The 19811-nt window shown below is 37.6% G+C and overlaps 3 protein-coding genes across 3 annotated transcripts in view; 1 reads left to right on the top strand and 2 right to left on the bottom strand.

Annotated features, from left to right (window-relative positions):
- The window catches only part of LOC134671877 (alpha-N-acetylgalactosaminidase-like), a 30803-nt gene extending 23405 nt beyond the window's left edge, over positions 1-7398 (bottom strand). Inside the window, exon 1 of the mRNA XM_063529736.1 lies at positions 7366-7398. The gene's annotated coding sequence lies outside the window, so the exon portion shown is untranslated. The remainder of the gene's footprint in view (positions 1-7365) is intronic.
- Positions 7399-7533: 135 nt separating this feature from the next.
- Positions 7534-15153, top strand: LOC134671830 (ankyrin repeat and LEM domain-containing protein 1-like). Its single transcript, XM_063529673.1, has 7 exons — positions 7534-7986; positions 8081-8242; positions 9555-9787; positions 10160-10937; positions 11376-11599; positions 11846-12106; positions 12652-15153. Exons 1-7 carry the CDS (start codon positions 7925-7927, stop codon positions 13014-13016), a joined length of 2085 nt encoding a protein of 694 aa, XP_063385743.1. The 5' UTR covers positions 7534-7924; the 3' UTR covers positions 13017-15153.
- A 2027-nt stretch (positions 15154-17180) lies between these two features.
- Positions 17181-17744, bottom strand: LOC134672215 (histone-lysine N-methyltransferase SETMAR-like). The gene has a single exon (XM_063530116.1). It carries the CDS (start codon positions 17742-17744, stop codon positions 17181-17183), a length of 564 nt encoding a protein of 187 aa, XP_063386186.1.
- Positions 17745-19811: the final 2067 nt, after the last annotated feature.

Below are 19811 nucleotides of genomic sequence, written 5' to 3'. Positions count from 1 at the left end.
GATTTTTTTATAAATCTGGTCGGACTGCAAAAACTGCCAGGTTAAGGTGAGGCCGACCAAGACATACGTCAACAGGCTTATTTTAGCTATTATAATCCGTTTGTTTCATTCTATTTTTCGATGAGGTAAATTGTAGCTCTCACGTGGTACCACAAAATTGGTCGGACACAGGAACCTGCAAACACAGGATTTGGCCGACCATTTTTTTATTACTGTCCTCAAAGGCAGCTATCGTACCATACAAGTTTCATACGATTTTTCGATAAAAAAATTTTGATGATTTTTTCATAAATTTGGTCGGACTGCAAAAACTGCCAGGTTAAGGTGAGGCCGACCAAGACATACGTCAACAGGCTTATTTAAGCTATTATAATCCGTTTGTTTCATTCTATTTTTCGATGAGGTAAATTGTAGCTCTCACGTGGTACCACAAAATTGGTCGGACACAGGAACCTGCAAACACAGGATTTGGCCGACCATTTTTTTTTTACTGTCCTCAAAGGCAGCTATCGTACCATACAAGTTTCATACGATTTATCGATAAACATTTTTTGATGATTTTTTTATAAATCTGGTCGGACTGCAAAAACTGCCAGGTTAAGGTGAGGCCGACCAAGACATACGTCAACAGGCTTATTTTAGCTATTATAATCCGTTTGTTTCATTCTATTTTTCGATGAGGTAAATTGTAGCTCTCACGTGACCCAATAAATCTGGTCGGACTGCAAAAACTGCCAGGCTAAGGTGAGGCCGACCACTTTTTTTTTACTGTCCTCAAGGTCAGGTATCCTACCATACAAGTTTCATTCTATTTTTCGATGAGGTTTTTTTTGATGAATTTTTGTCCAACGTTTTTGCCATTTGTACAAAATCTGCCAGGTTAAGCCTAGGCCGACCAAGTGCGTTGGAATCTACTAAATGTCAGGTACCTCTACAGGGTAGGTATATTCTATTTTTTGATGAGGTTTGTTTCATGCAGCCGGCTCCCGGACTATGTCTCGGGACTCAAAATATATGTGTACTAAATTTAAATTAAAACTGTTCAGCAGTTTAAGCGTGAAGAGGAGTTTAAAAGAAAGTAAGTTTATATGTTTTTACGTTGGAATGGTGTCAATGTGATACCATAACTAAATTTGGTACTGCGAATTTATACGAAAACGATACCAAACATGGCCTCGTAGCTTTACTGTTGTAGAAGTCAAAATAAAATTGAGAGCCCTAAATTCTTATTACTTGACCAAACTTGTGTAGAAGGAAAAGGAAAAATAAAAGTCTTCGGCAGGAATATAAGACACAAATATAATTTTTTTTTTCGTTACTATTTCAATTATCAAATATAAACATACCTTGATTATATTATTCTAGTGAGATCCTCACAGATAAACAAAAACATTTACTTAAAAAATTACAAGGTCGAAATGTCACGGAACTTGTGAGAGTAATACGTGAAAAATAAAAACTTTTATGACAAAAAAATCTGGACACAATTTAAGAAGCATCCAATTGCGTCGAGGAATCATCTGTATTTTTGCTTGTTTCATTACCTCCTCGCTTCTTTTTTGTCCTTTGTATTCTGTAGCAATTTGTTAGATCTGAAAATAAAGATAACTTGCGTCGTCACGGATGTCGATTTATAGGTTTTAGGGAGTGCAGAATTCGAAAACGATGATCATTTTATAAGCGTCCCCTAAAACCTACAAAACGACACCCATGACTTTTATGACATAGTGCATGGCCGCCATCTTGGAATCCAAAATGGTCATCGTAAATCTGCGCCCCCTAAAACCTATAAAACGACACCCATGACGACTTTTATGACATAGTGCATGGCCACCATTTTGGAATCGAAAATGGTTATCGTTTTCGAAATCTGCGCCCCCCAAAACCTATAAAACGACACCCATGACGACTTTTATGACATAGTGCATGGCCGCCATTTTGGATTTCAAAATGGTCATCATTTTCTAAATCGGGGCCCCCTAAAACCCATAAAACGACATCCATGACGACTTTTATGACATAGTACATGGCCGCCATTTTGGAATCGAAAATGGTTATCGTTTTCGAAATCTGCGCCCCCCAAAACCTATAAAACGACACCCATGACGACTTTTATGACATAGTGCATGGCCGCCATTCTGGATTCCAAAATGGTCATCATTTTCGAAAGCGGGGCCCCCTAAAACCTATAAAACGACATCCATGACGACTTTTATGACATAGTGCATGGCCGCCATCTTGGAATCCAAATTGGTCATCGTTTTCGAAATCTGCGCCCCTTAAAACCTATAAAACGACACCCATGACGACTTTTATGACATAGTGCATGGCCACCATTTTGGAATCCAAAATGGTCATCATTTTCTAAATCTGCGCCCCCCAAAACCTATAAAACGACACCCATGACGACTTTTATTACATAGTGCATGGCCGCCATTTTGGATTTCAAAATGGTCATCATTTTCTAAATCGGGGCCCCCTAAAACCTATAAAACGACATCCATGACGACTTTTATGACATAGTGCATGGCCGCCATCTTGGAATCCAAAATGGTCATCATTTTTCAAATCTGCGCCTCCTAAAACCTATAAAACGACACCCCTGACGACTTTTATGGCATAGTGCATGGCCGCCATTTTGGAATCCAAAATGGTCATCATTTTCAAAATTGGGGCCCCCTAAAACGTATAAAACGACATCCATGACTTTTATGACACAGTGCATGGCCGCCATTTTGGATTTCAAAATGGTCATCATTTTCGAAATCGGCACTCCTTTAAACCTATAAATCGACACCCATCTCGACTTTTATGACAAAGTGTTTGGCTACCATCTGCATGCAAGACATTTCTATTATTTTTACGTACAAAAAAATGGCCCCCTGTCAACTTCCAACCGAGATTTAATCGATAATTTATTCGATTAATGTTCAGATTAATTCAATTTCAATCTATGTTAGGTCGACTAAACTAATCGTGATTAAAATTTGAGGATTAACTTTTTTTATTCCATTAATTAGTCGAATAAACAGTTAATCTATTAAGTCCCATCTCTGACCACGTCATTTTTACACTTTGAGAATATCTGAAAACAAATGAACACAAGGAGCCATTTTGCAAATCCAGTAACTTTGTTATTACTTTTGACAGCGCGTGTCATGTGTCTACACAGAGTCGACACAAAGTCGAAACATTTGCGACTACTTTGTGACTGCAATATTTCTCAGGCTTAAACCATATTTATACATCATAATTAACAAGTTTCGTAGTATGTAAAGCGTTATTTCTGTTATTTAAGTATAGTATACGCATCGAAGTACTAAAAATGCATCAAATAATATATTTATGAACACAAGCATTGAGAAGTAAACAATTTCATTTCCGGCTAAACTAAAACAATGTGGTGGCGCGTTGATTATATTACACTTAGTTTATCAAATCACTCGAGCAGTTTAATTCCCCATAATAATTTAAGTCCTATTGTAATATAAATGCAAACAATATATAATTACGTCTTGTAATCCGTTTTAGAGATGGCGTATTAATGTCACCGTCACTTATTTTTATTTAACTATTTTTCCATCTGACAGTTTCCATTTGACAGGAACAAAATGAACGAATGAACGAATGATTTTGGCATAAAGTAGTCGCAAACCCGAAACAATGTGTGCACACGGCGACCACACTTTATGTCACTTTGTGTCATGTGTCGACCCTTCCCCATTTCTGGTAACTGTGTCGACACGGCGACGACTCTGCGACTGGAATTGTGACCGAAACAGACGGTGTCGACACAAGATGTGTCTACACCGCGTCGTAACGGCGACTGGAAATGGTTGTATGGGTGGACAATCCGGTCTTTCCAAATGCAACAATTAGGTACCTACAACCAAATTCCTAAAAGTAGAACGTGCGAAATTTCCGCGGGTAATATGTATTTATGGCCATAGCCGAGCAACGCCACAGTCAACAGTGTACAGTCGCCATCAGATATATAAGAGCGGCCAAGGTGTTCACAATATCTGAACAAGCACTCTAACGCCTTGACAATAGAGGCGTGTTCAGATATTTGTGAGCACCTTGGCCGCTCCGAAATATCTGATGGCGACAGTAGTAAGTATAGTAGGTATAGCTAGACGTAGAGAAATATAGTACATATATACTCACTGTGTTAAAACTCCTTTAATTAAATAAGGAAAAGTGTGTCAGTATTAAAAACAAATGAACAGTCACAGAAACAGGCAAGACTTTAACAGCGCCCTGTGAGACTACTTATGTCAGTCGCTTGTGTTTTGTTTTTATTGTAATAGCTAGTCGATAAGAGTAGCGCTATCTATGAGGTCTGTTGTAATTATCGGTGGAATAGTGTTATGATGGGTAGTTTAAATACTTTAAATGTAGATCAAGAGATGCCAGCGTAAATTAATCTACCTACAGGTCGTTAATACATACTATGGTTGTGTGTATGGCATATAGCACTGCTCATATAATACTTAGTACTTATAGTTAATTTTCGTATAATTTTAGAAAATGTATTAATCCCTTCTTATATATTATGAGTGACACTATTAATAAAATTGTCAACCATTCGTACTTTGCGCAGTCGACAGAAAGCTGAAGAGATAATTGAGCGCATCGCTTTAGAAAAATGTAGAACACAATAGCTACATAATAAGCTACTTATCTACCCTACATTTTAAACATAAGTGGATCGTCACGGCCAACAGATATATACCTACAGTGTACTTCACCTCAAAATATATATATATATATATACTTAATCTTAAAGTGTGGGTATCTGATATCTCAGAATAGCATAACAAATATTAGGAGATCGTCTTAAATGATAATCTTAACAATAAACCTTTTGGCCGCCGGACCTAGTCCGCAAAGACGCTCACTCACACGCCAGAGCAAATTTTAAGTAAACAACTAATAAAAAGTTTAGGGATTGCAAATAGTGATATCGATATTTACAATTTATGGTAAAAATCTTTTTAATTTAGCTTTGTTCTTATCCTGTTTTAATTTCATTCCAAATTGCCAAAATTAAACATATGTTTTACACTCGAAAATGTTTAAAATATAGGGATTTAACATAAAAAACAACCACTAAACAATGTCGATTCAAGACGTGATATCGCCGCACTAGGCTGTACGAGAAGTCTTTTATACAAGACAACGGCGCGCATAGACTGCCCGCAGTGCAGACCGACAAGGACAGTTTTCGCGCGGATTAAGTAATAATAGTCTCTAGGTCAACGGCGTAAGCGCTTGTCGGTACGTAAACTTTATTGGCGTAACGTTAAAGCTGCGCATCATGTATCGATAAAGTCAATATATCGGAACTGTTTTAGTGAAAATTACACGTGGGTTGAATTTTTTATGAGTGTAGATATTATTCCGGAATTAGAATCTATCATTTGGTTTGGTGGTGGTCTATCAGTTTGGTTTACATTAATTTATAAACTCTAACCAAAAAAACCTTCAACGACTTGTTATAAAAATACACATTAATTTCAATGTTATAATAAAAAACTTAAGTCTGATAAACAGGTATGTCCATCTGTACCACTCTTGTGCGAAGCGGTCGCTGCGGTGTATCCCTTCCCAATAAGCTATAAAATAACATCAATTATTTTTTTATTTATCCTTCTGCAATTAAATAGTCCACAATCTACAAGGGCAAATTTACTTGTCTGACTCTAATTTATACAGCTAAAGAAGCTGCCTGAACTTTACATATAGTTATGCCTATCTGACTCTCGTTCTACGTATTCTAGTAAGTAGTTACCTACTATTCGTTAAAAAAAAATTGGCGATTAACAAGTGTTAAAATACTTAAATAAAAACATATTTCTGACTTTATATTTAATTTAAAAATTCCCATATCGAGTTAACATTCCCATCCCTAGCTGTCTTTTATACAAGACAACGGCGACGAGGAACATGAAAAACATTGAAAATTGGAGCAATTTTTTTAAAAGCCTTATTATAAAAGAATGGATTTATATAGCTGCTTAAAAAGCAAATAAATGAAAAAACAAAGACCTAAAATATGAACAAGAGTGTAAATGAAATTGCAAATGTTATTATTTTCACATTAACTCGGTGGTTGAATTTGTGTCTTGTATACAAGACGACGGCGCCAGCGTATCGTTCTATCGTTGTCTTGTATACCGGACAACGGCGGTCAAAGGGTTAAAAGGCTACAAACTAGGTATTAAGCTTTAAAATACTTAACTAGATATGTACCTAATCTGCCTCAAACATGAAAGAAAATAAGCGCGCGTTTATTATAAAAACGTGAGACCGTGAGTACCTATACTTACTTCGTTTTATTAGCATTAGAAATAAGGTAAACAATCTTGATGTGTCTTTTAATTGAAAAACACATTTTAAAAATAAGTTACGGCCAATATGTAACAATTATGAATCTAATACGATCATTTATATTCTTCTGCTTTCATAAGTAATAGTTAATGATTTTTAAAAGTGTTTTTCAATTAAAAGACATGTCAAGATCGCTTATATTCTTTCAAGTTCTTTCTAATGCTAAAAAAACGAACTATACACCGCAACGGGTACGATGTTTCCTGTATGTTCCGGGAATAATAATAGAGGATACCTCCGACATAATAGCCCCGCTACATGCAATCATTACATACAACAGTTAAGCCCCCTCCAGACTATGCGCGTGAATCGCGGGCGAAGCCGCGAACGCAAGTGTGCCGTCGATTTCGCAGATTGTTCACGCCTTCGCGCCTTGTTCTCCGTTTTTTGTCGGTATTTCGGCCCGCGTCAAAGGAGACGCGAAGCGCGAACTTGCAAGACTCCACATTACACAATATTTTGGCTCCTCTGTGGCAAGATAAATATGAATTATATTATGATTATATTATATTAAGCAGCTATATTTTACGGTTTTACAGTAAAACAAAATGTAAAAACAGCTAAATCACGTATGATGCCATAGATAACTAACAGTTAAACTCGATCAGCTGATGCTTTTCCGCCATATTGCCGCAAACCAAACTGCGAAATCGCCGTGAAGTGTGCGAGTGTGGAGTCATATGTCAACTTCGCGATATGTTCGCTCCGCGACGTCGCGCCGCGATTCACGCACATAGTCTGGAGGGGGCTTTACACCGGCGTGCAACCGGACCCCTACAGCTACACCCCTATCAATGCTTGCCGGTATGCGGCACTGGCACCACTAAACAATTTTGTTACACAAGGTTTTCAGTTAACTGCGTAAAAAACAGCAGGAATTCATGCATGCATGTATTTAGGGCATACTTGAGGTTTCATATTCGTTATAGGCTAATAGTTTAAAAATTAACTAAAACTAAACACCTAACTTACCTTGTGTACTAATCGTTAAATCCCGGGTCGTTGAACTAACGATTGTTAAGTGGCGCCATCTGTTGTATCACTGAGTCAAACGATAGTAAACTCGAATTAAATAATTATTGACGTAGCAAATGGTAAGTTATAATAATAAATAAGATAAATACAAACGAATGAAATATTTTTAACATTATATTATTTCAGAAAATATGCGAAGTACAACTTACTCAAATAAGCAATGCGGTAAAATGAATGGAATGCCAATTCCGTGAAACGAAACGTGAGAAGCCTAGCGTGCTAAACGTAAACAAAGGGCTGAGTGAAAGGGTGACGTTAATTTGAAAATTTTAAGCAAAACAAACGAAACAACAATGTGAGTCACACTTGCGCAATTTTGAACCACAGTGATCCAATACAATTAAGTGTAAATTTCGCAATATCGAAGAAACAGCGAGATCTATATATAGAAGTGATATCGCGAACGGAAGCCGCAGAGGAAATGGTCGGTTGCAAGGTGCAAACCCGATGACTACTAATTGCGAAAAAGTAGTTTCATATCAACTTTGGAAGAGCCATGGGTTCGTCGTATAGAGATGTCTTCAAATTGTACGATTTAATACAGAGTGGAGACTCGAGGTATAGTAATAAAATCAGTATCCATATTAGTGCAATTGTAGTTCTGTAGTGGTGGTCTTTATAAAAAATAAGTGGCTATATTTACACTTTGCAGGTCAGTGGAGAGTTTCCTAAGTGAAAATCGAATAGATATAAATGTGATATTACCTTGTAAAGGCATTGGTGTGTTACATTTGGCTGTTGGTATTGAGCCTTTAGAGAAATCAAAAGAGTGCACAGAAGTACTACTCAAGCATGGAGGTGATCCCAATTTATGGTAAGTGCCACTGCTTTATATTCTTTCTCATAAACAATACAGTCCCTATCAGACTTTGGGTTGAGACAGAGGGTTGATAAAACTGAAATATTTGTAAAATCAGAATTTATTGCTTTTATACTTGTTTATCTGAATTGGAAGGTAGACCTGGGACTATCAGACCCTAGACCCTTGTTACCCCTTTGTTATCTTACAAAGCAAATAGCCTTAATAGGCTGATTCTTTAATATTTTTTAGCTCTCCTTGACAGGCTCCAACCAGCGCCGTCTTAAACTATGCCGGGGCCCTTGGGCACATAAGAATTTGGAAAGTAAAGAAAGATAATTAAACTAACACTTTTCTACTATGATCTTCTATTTACTATGGGTAATCAAATATAGGGTTTACTCGGGTAATTCCGAAATTCGAAAACTGTCGGATAATTCCGAAAAGAGACTTTTATTATAATGGAATTTAGGGTGATTTTCAGCTGATTTTCTGAATTATCCGACATTCGGTATTACCCGAATACACCCTACTCTTACTGTCTGTCCTTCGGGGCCCCCTGAGGATGCCCCTGGGCACGGGCCCTGTGTGTGTGTATGGTAAAGATGGTACTGGCTCCGACATAGGCCTCCTATAATCTTTTCCATTTATAATTTCTACTTTATACATTTTCTTTATAAATTCTCCATTAACAATTATACCCATCAATTTATTTTTTCCTATAAATGTGACAACCATTTACTTATTATCAACTTAGAGACTAGAACGGATGATTCAACAAATTATGCAACATTTAAACTACATAAATAAGTTGCACTCACCATTCTTGGATCAGTATTATGTAGCTGCAATTTAGCAAAAACTTTGTTATTAATACTTATTAGGAGGGTTATTAACATATTGTATGACTCATAATTATGATATTATGTTTGTACCTTTTTTCCCCTTGAGTGGAGGTCACCCAAGAGCAACGCAAAATTATTATTTTTATAAGGTGAGTTAGATTCCGCGCCAGTCGCGCCACATAGAAAATTATTTTCATTTCGTATAAGAATTACACTTAGCTGTTGTTCTAAACCTTGATTGATCATACATTTACATTTTTCTGGGTAAAATAAAGTAAAAAAAAGTTTGATTTTCTTGTCATTTTATTCTCTTGTGAGTTTAATTATACATTTAGTACTGAGTACCTATTAAATATGTTATACTAAAACTGTATCACATTGACTTCTGGGGTCTTTTTAAAGGCTGTGCACAAATGTGTTTCCGTTAGGGTCCTTCCTCAGAGAAACTTACACTGTATTAAATATATAATTGTGTTTTAAAGTACTGACGATGGTGTGACCCCAGTCCACATAGCAGCCATATGGGGCCGAGTGCAGAACCTGAAGCTCCTCCTTGGCTGCGGAGGTGACCCGTCCCGGCTTGACCTGGACGGCCACTCGGCCTTCGACTATGCAGCTCGGGAGGAACAGTGGGAGGTGTACGACTACCTACACAATGTGGTGGACCAACTGGATGATACCTTTGGACCACCTTGTGCATATACCTTAGATTTAGGTCAGTATCAGTAATGTTATTTCTGCAATATGCTTAAGTTATTTTGCAGAGAAATATAATAAATTATGCAGATAAATTCAGTAAAAATGCAAGCATAAGACAAGCATGAGATTAAAGTAAGAACCAATATTTAAAAGTATAGACTAGCATAGATTTGGTGCCATTCCAGTTTTTGAATACCATTCAATGAACATTTCACTCAAAAGCTCCAACATTTTTGTTTTATGTGGAGCCTGTAGTGTACGCCCACGTAACCCACGTTTCTCATTCCAGCTAGGTCCAGGTGCAATCACTTAGCCATTTCTTTAAATAAGAAAGTATTAACAGTATATGTAGTTATACTTATGATTTATGTCCCATGCCTTTTTACAGATAAAGTGCTAATGACGACAGACCAAGTGGTCGCCGAATACGAGCCCGTCACCGGCAACCCTCTCCACCACGTGTCCACCTGCCGGAGGTCCGAGATGGTCCGCGACTGGTGCGAGAAGACCAGCCTCGTCATGAACAACCTCTACCCCACAATACTCGGAGAACAGCTGCTAGAGGACGAATCAGCGCCATGGAACACAGATCTCACCAAAAACCTTGATCTCACTAAGGATAGAACTAATGACACTAGGACAAGCTACAAAACATGCACCAGCAGACCAGTGGAAATAGAAATAAGCGGCGTACAAAGACTCGAAGACACTGTTGAAGAAAAATCATGCTCTTGCCAAGACGCTAAAGATTATAAAAAACAACGCATGAGCGTTTACGAAAACTTTTCGCTGCCTGGCTCGCCTAACAGTATTACACACGTAAATTATAAAACGAAGACCAGTTTGAAGAAATGTAAGTCGCAACTAAGTTCTGATATGCGAAGATTGACTTTAGATGATTCTCACTCGTTATTGACTGAAGATAATTCACAAATGGACAAGGCGTTGATTGTGGTTCAGAATAAGACAAATGAGTGGTTGTGTAACCACAACGACACTGAAGTTGGGGCCATGAATACCAGGAGGTCATCGGCCAGCAGTGGTGTGAGCAGCATTTTCTCAGGAGGCAGTATAGTTATAGCAAATGTGCAAGAAGAGTACAAATATCAGGATGAAGAGGAGGATGTGGTTTTAATTGAAAAGAGGCTACTTGTTTCGCCTGTTGTGTAAGTATTATTTGTGTTATATGTTGCTTATGTGAGCAAGGCCAGGTCATTTTTAAAGGCAACAGAGGCAAAAGGGAACTTATTTTATTCTTGGGAACTGCTTTATTGATGCTAGGAGACCCATGGGTCGTAAAAACCGAGTCGACTCTGCCTAGTCTTTATTTTTGTCTCCATCAATAGGCCTAGCACATGATTGGCGCGACACTCGCGACAGTACCTCGCGGCGAGATAGACTACCCGTCTTTTTCTAACTATGTTAATTAAAGAGGGACGGGTAGTCTATCTCGCCACGAGATACTGTCGCACTAATCGTGTGCTAGCCCGGCTGGCCCTGTTCAGAAATACAAACAACTAATAATATAAACAAGTAACTAAAGAGTACCTGCAAAGTTATTTATATGACCAACTCTTCATCATAACATATTATTTATTTTACAGTCTTCCAGTAGACGAGGCAGCTGACACAACTCCGGACCAGACAATAGTGTCCGTGGCTTCCTCATTACCAGCTTCCGTAGTCTACGACAGTAATACCCTCAGAGCAGAACTGGTCAAGCTAGGATTCAAACCTGGGCCCATACAGGACGGCACCAAAACTCTCTACTTGAAGAAACTACAAGCGCTCAAGAAACAACCTATTGTTGTCAACAAGCAGGGCAAAAGTAAGTCAAAAAGGTTTTTTAAGTATTTTGACTGATGTCAATGTCATTTAATTTGATTTATTTTCAGTTATGTGATAATTTTTAGATTTTGTTAATTTATTTTTTATAACAATGGTAGTGAAATTCACTAAATTTAAAAGTAAAACTCTCTGTAAAGTTCTTCTAGAAAAATGTTAGTTGCGTTACTCAATAATTTAGCAACGAAAAAGTGGCTTATATTTGAAACATTTTTATTGAATGTTTTAGCATACAGTATAGAACTTGAAAAATCCTTGCGCACAAGTGACTGGATGAATAACCTAACACCATACATAGAGCTGGAAACCAAAGCGCGCACCGACTTTACCAACTCCAACAAGAAATGGCGAGAAGGCATGGCGAAGACTTCCTTTACGTATTTACTGCTGGACCCCAGGCTAACGCAGAACTTACCGGCGAAAGCTGGGACGCAGAACCACCACATATCCTGGGTTACCTTTGTCAACTCGATATTTTATGTTGGAAAAGGTGAGTGCAAAAAACCAATGCTTTATTTTATAGTGAAATCATTCTCACGCGCGTAGGCCTTGCGTCGTTGCAGGCGGTCAAATAGATGTCATTTTTGCACATAACGTAAATCATTTAGTTTTTCAAGTTCCAGTGTCAATCCCAGTACCTACTTATTCTGAACATTTTCTATCCTCGTGCCGCCCAATGTACATTAGCGCCCCCCCACATCTGGCGTCTTTCGAGCGTCGGCGTCTGTCGGCGTCGGTCCAGCGCTATGGAAAATGACGTCGCTGCGCAGTTGCGTCGACGCTGCGTCGACGTTGCGTCGACGTCGGCCATAGAATTGTAGACGCCGACGCTCGAAAGACGCCAGATGTGGGGGGGCCCTTAGGATGTACATTCCGATTCGATGGAATGTCAACCTTAATTATAAATAAAAAAAATAGGTAGCATTTCATTTGTCTCGTAAACTTTTCGAACAAATGAAATTCAACCTAATTGAGAATACAACAAGATTCTAAATTCCTTGGCTATAATTTTATTCAGGTTGCAATTTTTTCCAGGTAAACGTTCCCGCCCCTACTCCCACCTGTACCAAGCCCTAACCCTCTGGAAGCGCGACTTCACCACCTCCAACGACAAGAAAGTACAGCACATCCTCGACATCTGGTCAGACAAGGTCGGTGTCGTCTGTCTCCACATATTCCAGAACGTCATCCCAGCAGAAGCTTACACGTACGAGGCGGCCATGATTGATGTTCTAGGTCTTCCGAATTTGAAAAATTTGAAAAGTGGAAATTATTACGGCGTCGCGGCGTCCTGGCCGTTGAAAGATAGACGGATGCTAGGGTTGTACCTTTTGTACAAGGCGATGCTTATATTTTTGAACGAAGGCGAGAGACAGTTGAGGCCTGATGATATAGATTAGGACTTAGGTGTACAGTCAACTGTAAAAATATGGCTGTAGCCAACTTATTCAACTAGTCCCATGGTTCTTAATTCGCTGACATTTAAAGAGCTATGGGACATATTTCTGAGATGATTTGTGCACCCATATTTTTACAGTTGACTGTCCTACTCAACGATATGCCTAGTGATTGTGAGTGAGTTGTTGACTGCTACAGTTTGAAAGAGCGACATTAAATTTGGATCCAAGTTTAATTGTAATACGGTTATCGTTTTCAATTATTTTTGATAAATATTTTTGTGCAATGAAAATTATAAACTTTTCAATGTGTAGAAAATGTTTGTATAATTATTACCATTGAGTAATAAAACATAAGACATACGACAACCATTGCAAATTATTGCTATATGGTTGCAAAAGACAATATGTCCTAAATAGGGCATTACTTACATTTTTATAGACAAAGGCATACTTGCCTCCATGAATGTGTCATAAAAACAACGAATTCTACAAGAAAATCACTCTGTCGTCTGTTGCAGTCAAAAATGTAGCTTTAGTTTCGAATTTAACAAAACAGTATTTATTTTAACGTCAAAGGAAAAGCTTTACTGTGAACAGTGATTATTTTGATTATTTAGCAATTTGTAAGTTTTTGAGTAAGTGCAGTGAAGATGTTATAGTATTTAATTACGAGTAGTATTTAAACATCGAGAAAATCAATTGTCTCTCTATTGAATAGGTATAGGCGCGATTTAGCATAATATTTTTTTGCATAAAGGCGTTTATAAGTCTTCCTTGATGTAATCTTATCCTTTCAAATACTTTAAGTAAAACAAATGCCAAGTTCATAAATGCAAATAAATTTACTTGACAATGTACTCAAAAATCTTAAGAGATTTTCAAATTGTTATCTTAACCACAAAGTGTAAGATTTTATTGACGCTTATAGTGCTTCTTACCTTTTTTTAATAACAATATTTTAGACATCGTCACTGGTTGAAGCCTACATTTAGCAACCAACATTGTATTATAACAACCAAAGAAATATTTTTATAAGACGCATTCGAGAAGTAATTTTCAAAGTTGAAAGACCAACATAATTTAATAAGCAGACATACTGAATAGTTATTTGTTGTCAATTTATTCGCTTTCTAAATTGCTTTAAAGAATGCGATTTTAACTTTTTTCTACATTTTTAAGCAGTCCAGCCGGCGTATTATGGATAGCTTTATCCATCATTATCCACGCGATAAAATAACTGTCACTTTTTAACACCGTGACATAGAAAGTGACGGACACCGTTTCATCACGCTGTCACGTAGACAAGAACGACCATCATTTCCGTACAGTATTACGCCCTGTGCGTATTGTTTCTTATTTTATACAACCTTCTAAGTTTTAAACGCAGTCTGGCATCTGTCTCGTCATTCAGTCACTATTCAAGATTCGGGAATGAAATCAGCATTTCAACTCAGAGGTCACACTGCGTTTCTATTCTCGCTCGATATTCCTAATCGATATCTATCGATTACTATTAGCAACACAATTAACTCCAGGCGGCCTAGCCAAGGTGACAATCGCTACGGAGCGTTAGCGATTGGCTGTTGTCTACAGGGCCTGCCGGCCTAGACAAGGTGACAATCGAAATCGTTTCTACAACGAAACGCTTTACGTCTCTCTATCACTCTTCCATATTAGTGCGACAGTGACAGTTGCGTTTCGATCGCTATGGAGCGTAAGCGATTGGCATGTTGGCTACGTGACCTAATTCCTTATCTCATGGCTATAAGGTTATGAAATTACATATTGTGTATCAAACAACTGTTTTATCCTGTGAAAAAGCCCTTCTATTGTTAGTTAATAAGAGATTATTAAGCCCTTTTAATTTTGCTAGTAATTTATTTTATTTCCACTATTTAATTTTACTTAATTAAGCTTTAATGGTATTTAATAACAATAACTTGTAAAAAATGCAATAACTTATAAGTTACCGTGCACTTTTAACTGTATGTACCTATTTAAAACTCGTTCCTAGTCAAACATCACAATTTTTAACATTAAGGCAATGTATCTTGACAATAATCTAAGATTTCTTAGTATTTATTAAGCATTGTAAGAACTTTTTAAAGTAAATAAAAACCCATTTTCTAAGAAATAATTTATCTTTATTATTCCTTTTTTAAAGTTTCGAATTCTTTTCTAAGAAAAATCAAACTTGGCTTTAGTACATCAAAAAAATACACAAATGTCCATATTATATGTATATCGATACATTATAAATACAATGATCATGTTCCTTACCAAGTCGCGATTCGTACTGTTAATATTAAATTATCGAAGCGTAATGTTTGCGATGCGCTCGCGCCCACACGTGACGACTATCGTGACTTGTGACGTCATCAGTACTAACGATCCTTTTGATTATTAGAGCTGGCACACACTGCAGCTTTTTGCAGCAATACCACAGCACTACTCAGTGGAAGCGTGACTTCCAAGCGTCAACAGGCAAATGGGTAGGTCAAACACGACTATACCCCGTGTGTATCACTGCAAAAAGCCTTGAGCGATGGCTTTCGAGTTGCGGTAGAAATATTAAATTCCCGACCAAAACGGCACACACTTGTCTAAATTCAACTCAACGAAAATAATAGTTCAAACCGTACCAAAATTTACACAACCTACTATGGAAAAGCTTTATAATTATTTGAGGGACCTTTGCTAATGACGTCACAACATTACAATAAGAAACGTTGACACCGTTTGCAAAGATACATAAGATTGTTTCTTTAAACACATATCGGAAACTCAAACGAGCGGTTTCTTTGCAAGCCAGTTTACAGTTATTTGCCATATTGTAAAAGTGTTTCTCACGTACATAATTTTGATTACTACAATTTTCATATCGTTACGATTGAAACAACATACAATATCGGGCAGGATTGTTCTTATTATAAAATAGATTAAGCTTGATTGTTACAATTAAAAACCTTCAAAAATCAAAAATAATAATTAATCAATCAAAAATATTGTAGCTACCGAATTCTTAACACATTCATTGCCACCCAGCCAAACAAGACGTCCGCGCCAGCAGGCCACAATTTCGTCATATAAAGCAGTAGTACCACGATCCCGACTATCTTGTCGTTCAGCCTGGGAACTATGTCATAAAATACCCGAGTCGGGTTTTCGGCACTGAATGTGTTAAATCAAATAAAATAAAACAACAAGCGAACGATCAAGCTTTTTCACTTTTTTTTTTCTATGGCTTTCCCCTCTTGTTTTGGCAGGAGGGATTTTGCCAATGACGACGTTTTAAGACGTACCACGCACGATAAGAATGTTCGGTGAATAATTTTGATTTGGTAATAGGAATGTGCTGGGAACCTAAAACAAAAACATTTATTGTTATTACAAGTTATTTTGTCGTCACGGCGTGGGCACGAGTTATCAGTCAGTCTGCCGCGGCATCGGCAGCACGCGTGAGATCATGAATGCCATGTCTCCGTTATTCTACTCAATACTATTGATACTTACAGTATTAACTACTACCAAAGAGTGCAATCAACTAAAGGATCCGATCTGTGCAATCACCATCTAAGGGGACACAGACTAACAAGATAATCTTAACAATGTTTCAGTTCCATTTTGTATGAGTTTTTGTTACATCTGCCGAATTCTACAGCTATTAAACTAATATAGTTTAATATTGTTATTGAGGGTATTCGAACCTCACTTTGGAAATGTAGTGGCTTATTGTAAAAGGAAGACCGGCTTATAATTGGTAGATGTAAGTAAATAAAATACTTGTGTTTTGTCATCGCATAATGTGGACACATATCAGTTAGATAGTGACTTTATTCACTATATTGTACAAAGGGTTGAACATGGTTTGTGTTTTGATTACTGGAAATACTGAACAGCGCAAGTAAGAATACTACATGAAACAATATACTTCAACATAGTTTACATAAACAAAATCTGATTTATTATATTTAACAAAATGTACTTTACATTGGACCTAGGTCCAAAATGCACACGTTAATTTAGGGAACAACATACGAGGGGCGGCTGAATAGTAATCTACCTAAGTATGAAATAAAAGACTGTAGTGTCCAGTTTTATTTTATTTTTCTATGTAGTCCCCTTCGAGGGAAATGCACTTATTACATTTGTCAAATAATGACATTAACCCATGAAAAAAAAATCTTTTGGTTTGTCGTCAAAAAAGTCCGTTACAGCAGCCTTCATCTCATCATCAGTAGAAAATTTTCTGCCTCGGAGGTCTTTCTTCAGATTTCGGAAGAGAAAATAGTCGCAGGGGGCTAGGTCTGGACTATACGGTGGGTGGTCAATGGTACCGAAGCCTAATTCTTTCATAACCAGCTGCGTTGTGCGGGCAGTATGGACAGGTGCGTTATCGTGTAACATCAAAGTTCCTTTGCTTAATTTGCCTCTCCTTTTTTCTTTTATTGCATCCCTTAACTGGCGTAGCAGGTTAGAATAATATTCGGCATTCATGGTAGTTCTTTTTGGTAAATAATCAATCATTAATATTCCTTCTATATCCCAGAACACCGTAGCCATAAGTTTGCCAGCTGACGGTCGAACTTTAAACTTCCTAGGAGGCTTCTCGTCTTTGAACTTCCATTGTAAAGACTCTTGCTTACTTTCTGGGTCCCACTGTCTGATCCAGGTCTCATCACACGTCACTACTTTTGACATAATTTCTTCTTCTTTCCCCCGACTCATGTTCAAAAAGTCCTTACAACATTTCACCCGTCTGTCCATGTCAAAAGGCGTTAACATTCTGGGGACCCAGCGCGCACTCACCTTAGACATGTTCAAATGTGTATGAATTATTTCATTAACTCTCTCTTTACTTATGCCCACATCTCGGGCTATCTCCCACTGCTTCACCCGTCGGTCTTCTAGAATTATTTTTTTTACTTTGGCTACATTTTCCTCCGTAACCGCAAAAATCGGCCTTCCACTACGGGGGTCATCCTCCAAGCTTTCACGACCAATTTTAAATTGCTTGGACCAAAATTTTATAGTGAATTCTGAAGGGCACGAATCACCAAACACACGCAACATACGCTCTCGGATATGCGAGGGCGTATTTCCTTCTTTTGTTAAGAATTTGATCACTGCACGGTGCTCAATTTTAACTATTTTGATTTTTTCACCCGACATCTTGCATAAATTCGAAAATTGTACACAAATGGCATTTACGGAAACAAATGAATGTCACAAAATTTGAAAAAAGAATAAATAACGAATAAAATTGCATTGCAACCAGTAACATATTTTAATATTTTTTTGACCAAGGAGATTACTATTCAGCCGCCCCTCGTATTGTATAATGGTTCGAGCTGTTGCTTTCACTTGACATTACGTGGGCCATACTGAAAGTTTCTGGATTCTGATATACGAGACGACTTATTTTTTCTAAGTGGCCAGTTCCAGGAATTTTCAGTGTGCCCTGAGTACTTGTAGAGTTGTGAAATGTGCATAGTTGACTTTATATCGATATGAGCGCACACATGTTGACAATAGGAATACATATTTGAGTCAGTTTAACACACATGTGTGTCCTCATGTCCTGCATATGAAAACAAATCAAATGGATGCCTTCCGTTGATTGCATTGACAGTCCCCTTTAGGGTTAAGTAGGCATTAAAACACTGGTTTACAAAATTAACCTCTAGCAGACTTGGCTCATCTTACCACAATAAAAAATAGGTTTTTAGGCCCAGCATTTATACAAATATAGGTTTTTGTTAATTATGAGACAGGTACACGCGTACATTGACTAAAATGTCATGAAATTATACCAAATCACTATATTTACTTCAATCTCTAATGTGTTATAAACGTTCACTACTTATATTTGAAATGCAATCGATTCGCGCGACTCGAACCGCTCCACAAGTCACTCCACCTTGATTTAAACTAGCACGTGTAGAGTTAAAGCGTCGATAATTTGGCTGCCTCATATCCAGTATTAGTATTTAGGAAACGTAGAAATGCGAAAGGACTAATCAGTTAACAATACTTCAAATCAACCAACTGGAAGACTATTTCAAATTATATATAAGGTTTATGCCGTTTAAATGCTTTTATCGACACGAAATGTTTAGATTCCGCGCGTACGGCGCAACTACTCCCTTGTATCGGCCACGGACTATGAGATTGTTACGGTTCCTATATTATAAGCCAGACATACACGCACAGCGATGCTCGAACACTCGACGACCTATAGGATGCTTACATACTCACTATTAAGTATCGAAACAGTACGATTTGTGCACTCTACGACTCATATTGTAATGATCACATTGACGCCTTTGAACTTACGCTATATTACTTAAATATTAGTAAACTAACATTACAACTAGGTACGTTTGCTTTCGTTATCGTGGAATGCAGTTGTAGATCTTACTATGCTGTATTCGCATTGATATCAATTTAGAAGGGGCTTCAACATCAGTACAATGCCCAGTGGGAGAATCGGAGAATTCGATGTTTATATTACACATTATTATCCCTCTCGGAACACTAACGATCGTAGGGTAATTTACACATAACACTAATATTTACAAAACTAGTTTGTGCTCGCACTAGTGAACATATAAAACAAAGTATAGTATAGACATTAAGTGGCGGGCAGCGTCAGTCATCCTTCGCCGGGACACGATCACCGAGAGTCTTCGATAACACTCGCTCCGACTATAAAAAAATTCAGGTAACTATCGGTTCGGACACATTCTAACATTCAAAGCGCACATCACATACACATCTTGTGGGTTACGCGAG

The sequence above is a fragment of the Cydia fagiglandana genome, chromosome 16 (genome assembly GCF_963556715.1).
Source record: "Cydia fagiglandana chromosome 16, ilCydFagi1.1, whole genome shotgun sequence".
NCBI lineage: Eukaryota > Metazoa > Arthropoda > Insecta > Lepidoptera > Tortricidae > Cydia > Cydia fagiglandana.
Note: the sequence above shows the minus strand (reverse complement) of the source record. Positions and strands in the feature narration are given on the sequence as shown.

Bases quoted from the DNA above. Each gene is read 5' to 3' on its own strand.
- LOC134671830 (XM_063529673.1), top strand. From the start codon at position 7,925: ATGGGTTCGTCGTATAGAGATGTCTTCAAATTGTACGATTTAATACAG. The intron at 9,788-10,159 runs GTCAGTATCAGT...GCCTTTTTACAG, and splicing joins TGCATATACCTTAGATTTAG to ATAAAGTGCTAATGACGACA. The intron at 11,600-11,845 runs GTAAGTCAAAAA...TGAATGTTTTAG, and splicing joins TGTCAACAAGCAGGGCAAAA to CATACAGTATAGAACTTGAA.
- LOC134672215 (XM_063530116.1), bottom strand. From the start codon at position 17,744: ATGAGTCGGGGGAAAGAAGAAGAAATTATGTCAAAAGTAGTGACGTGT.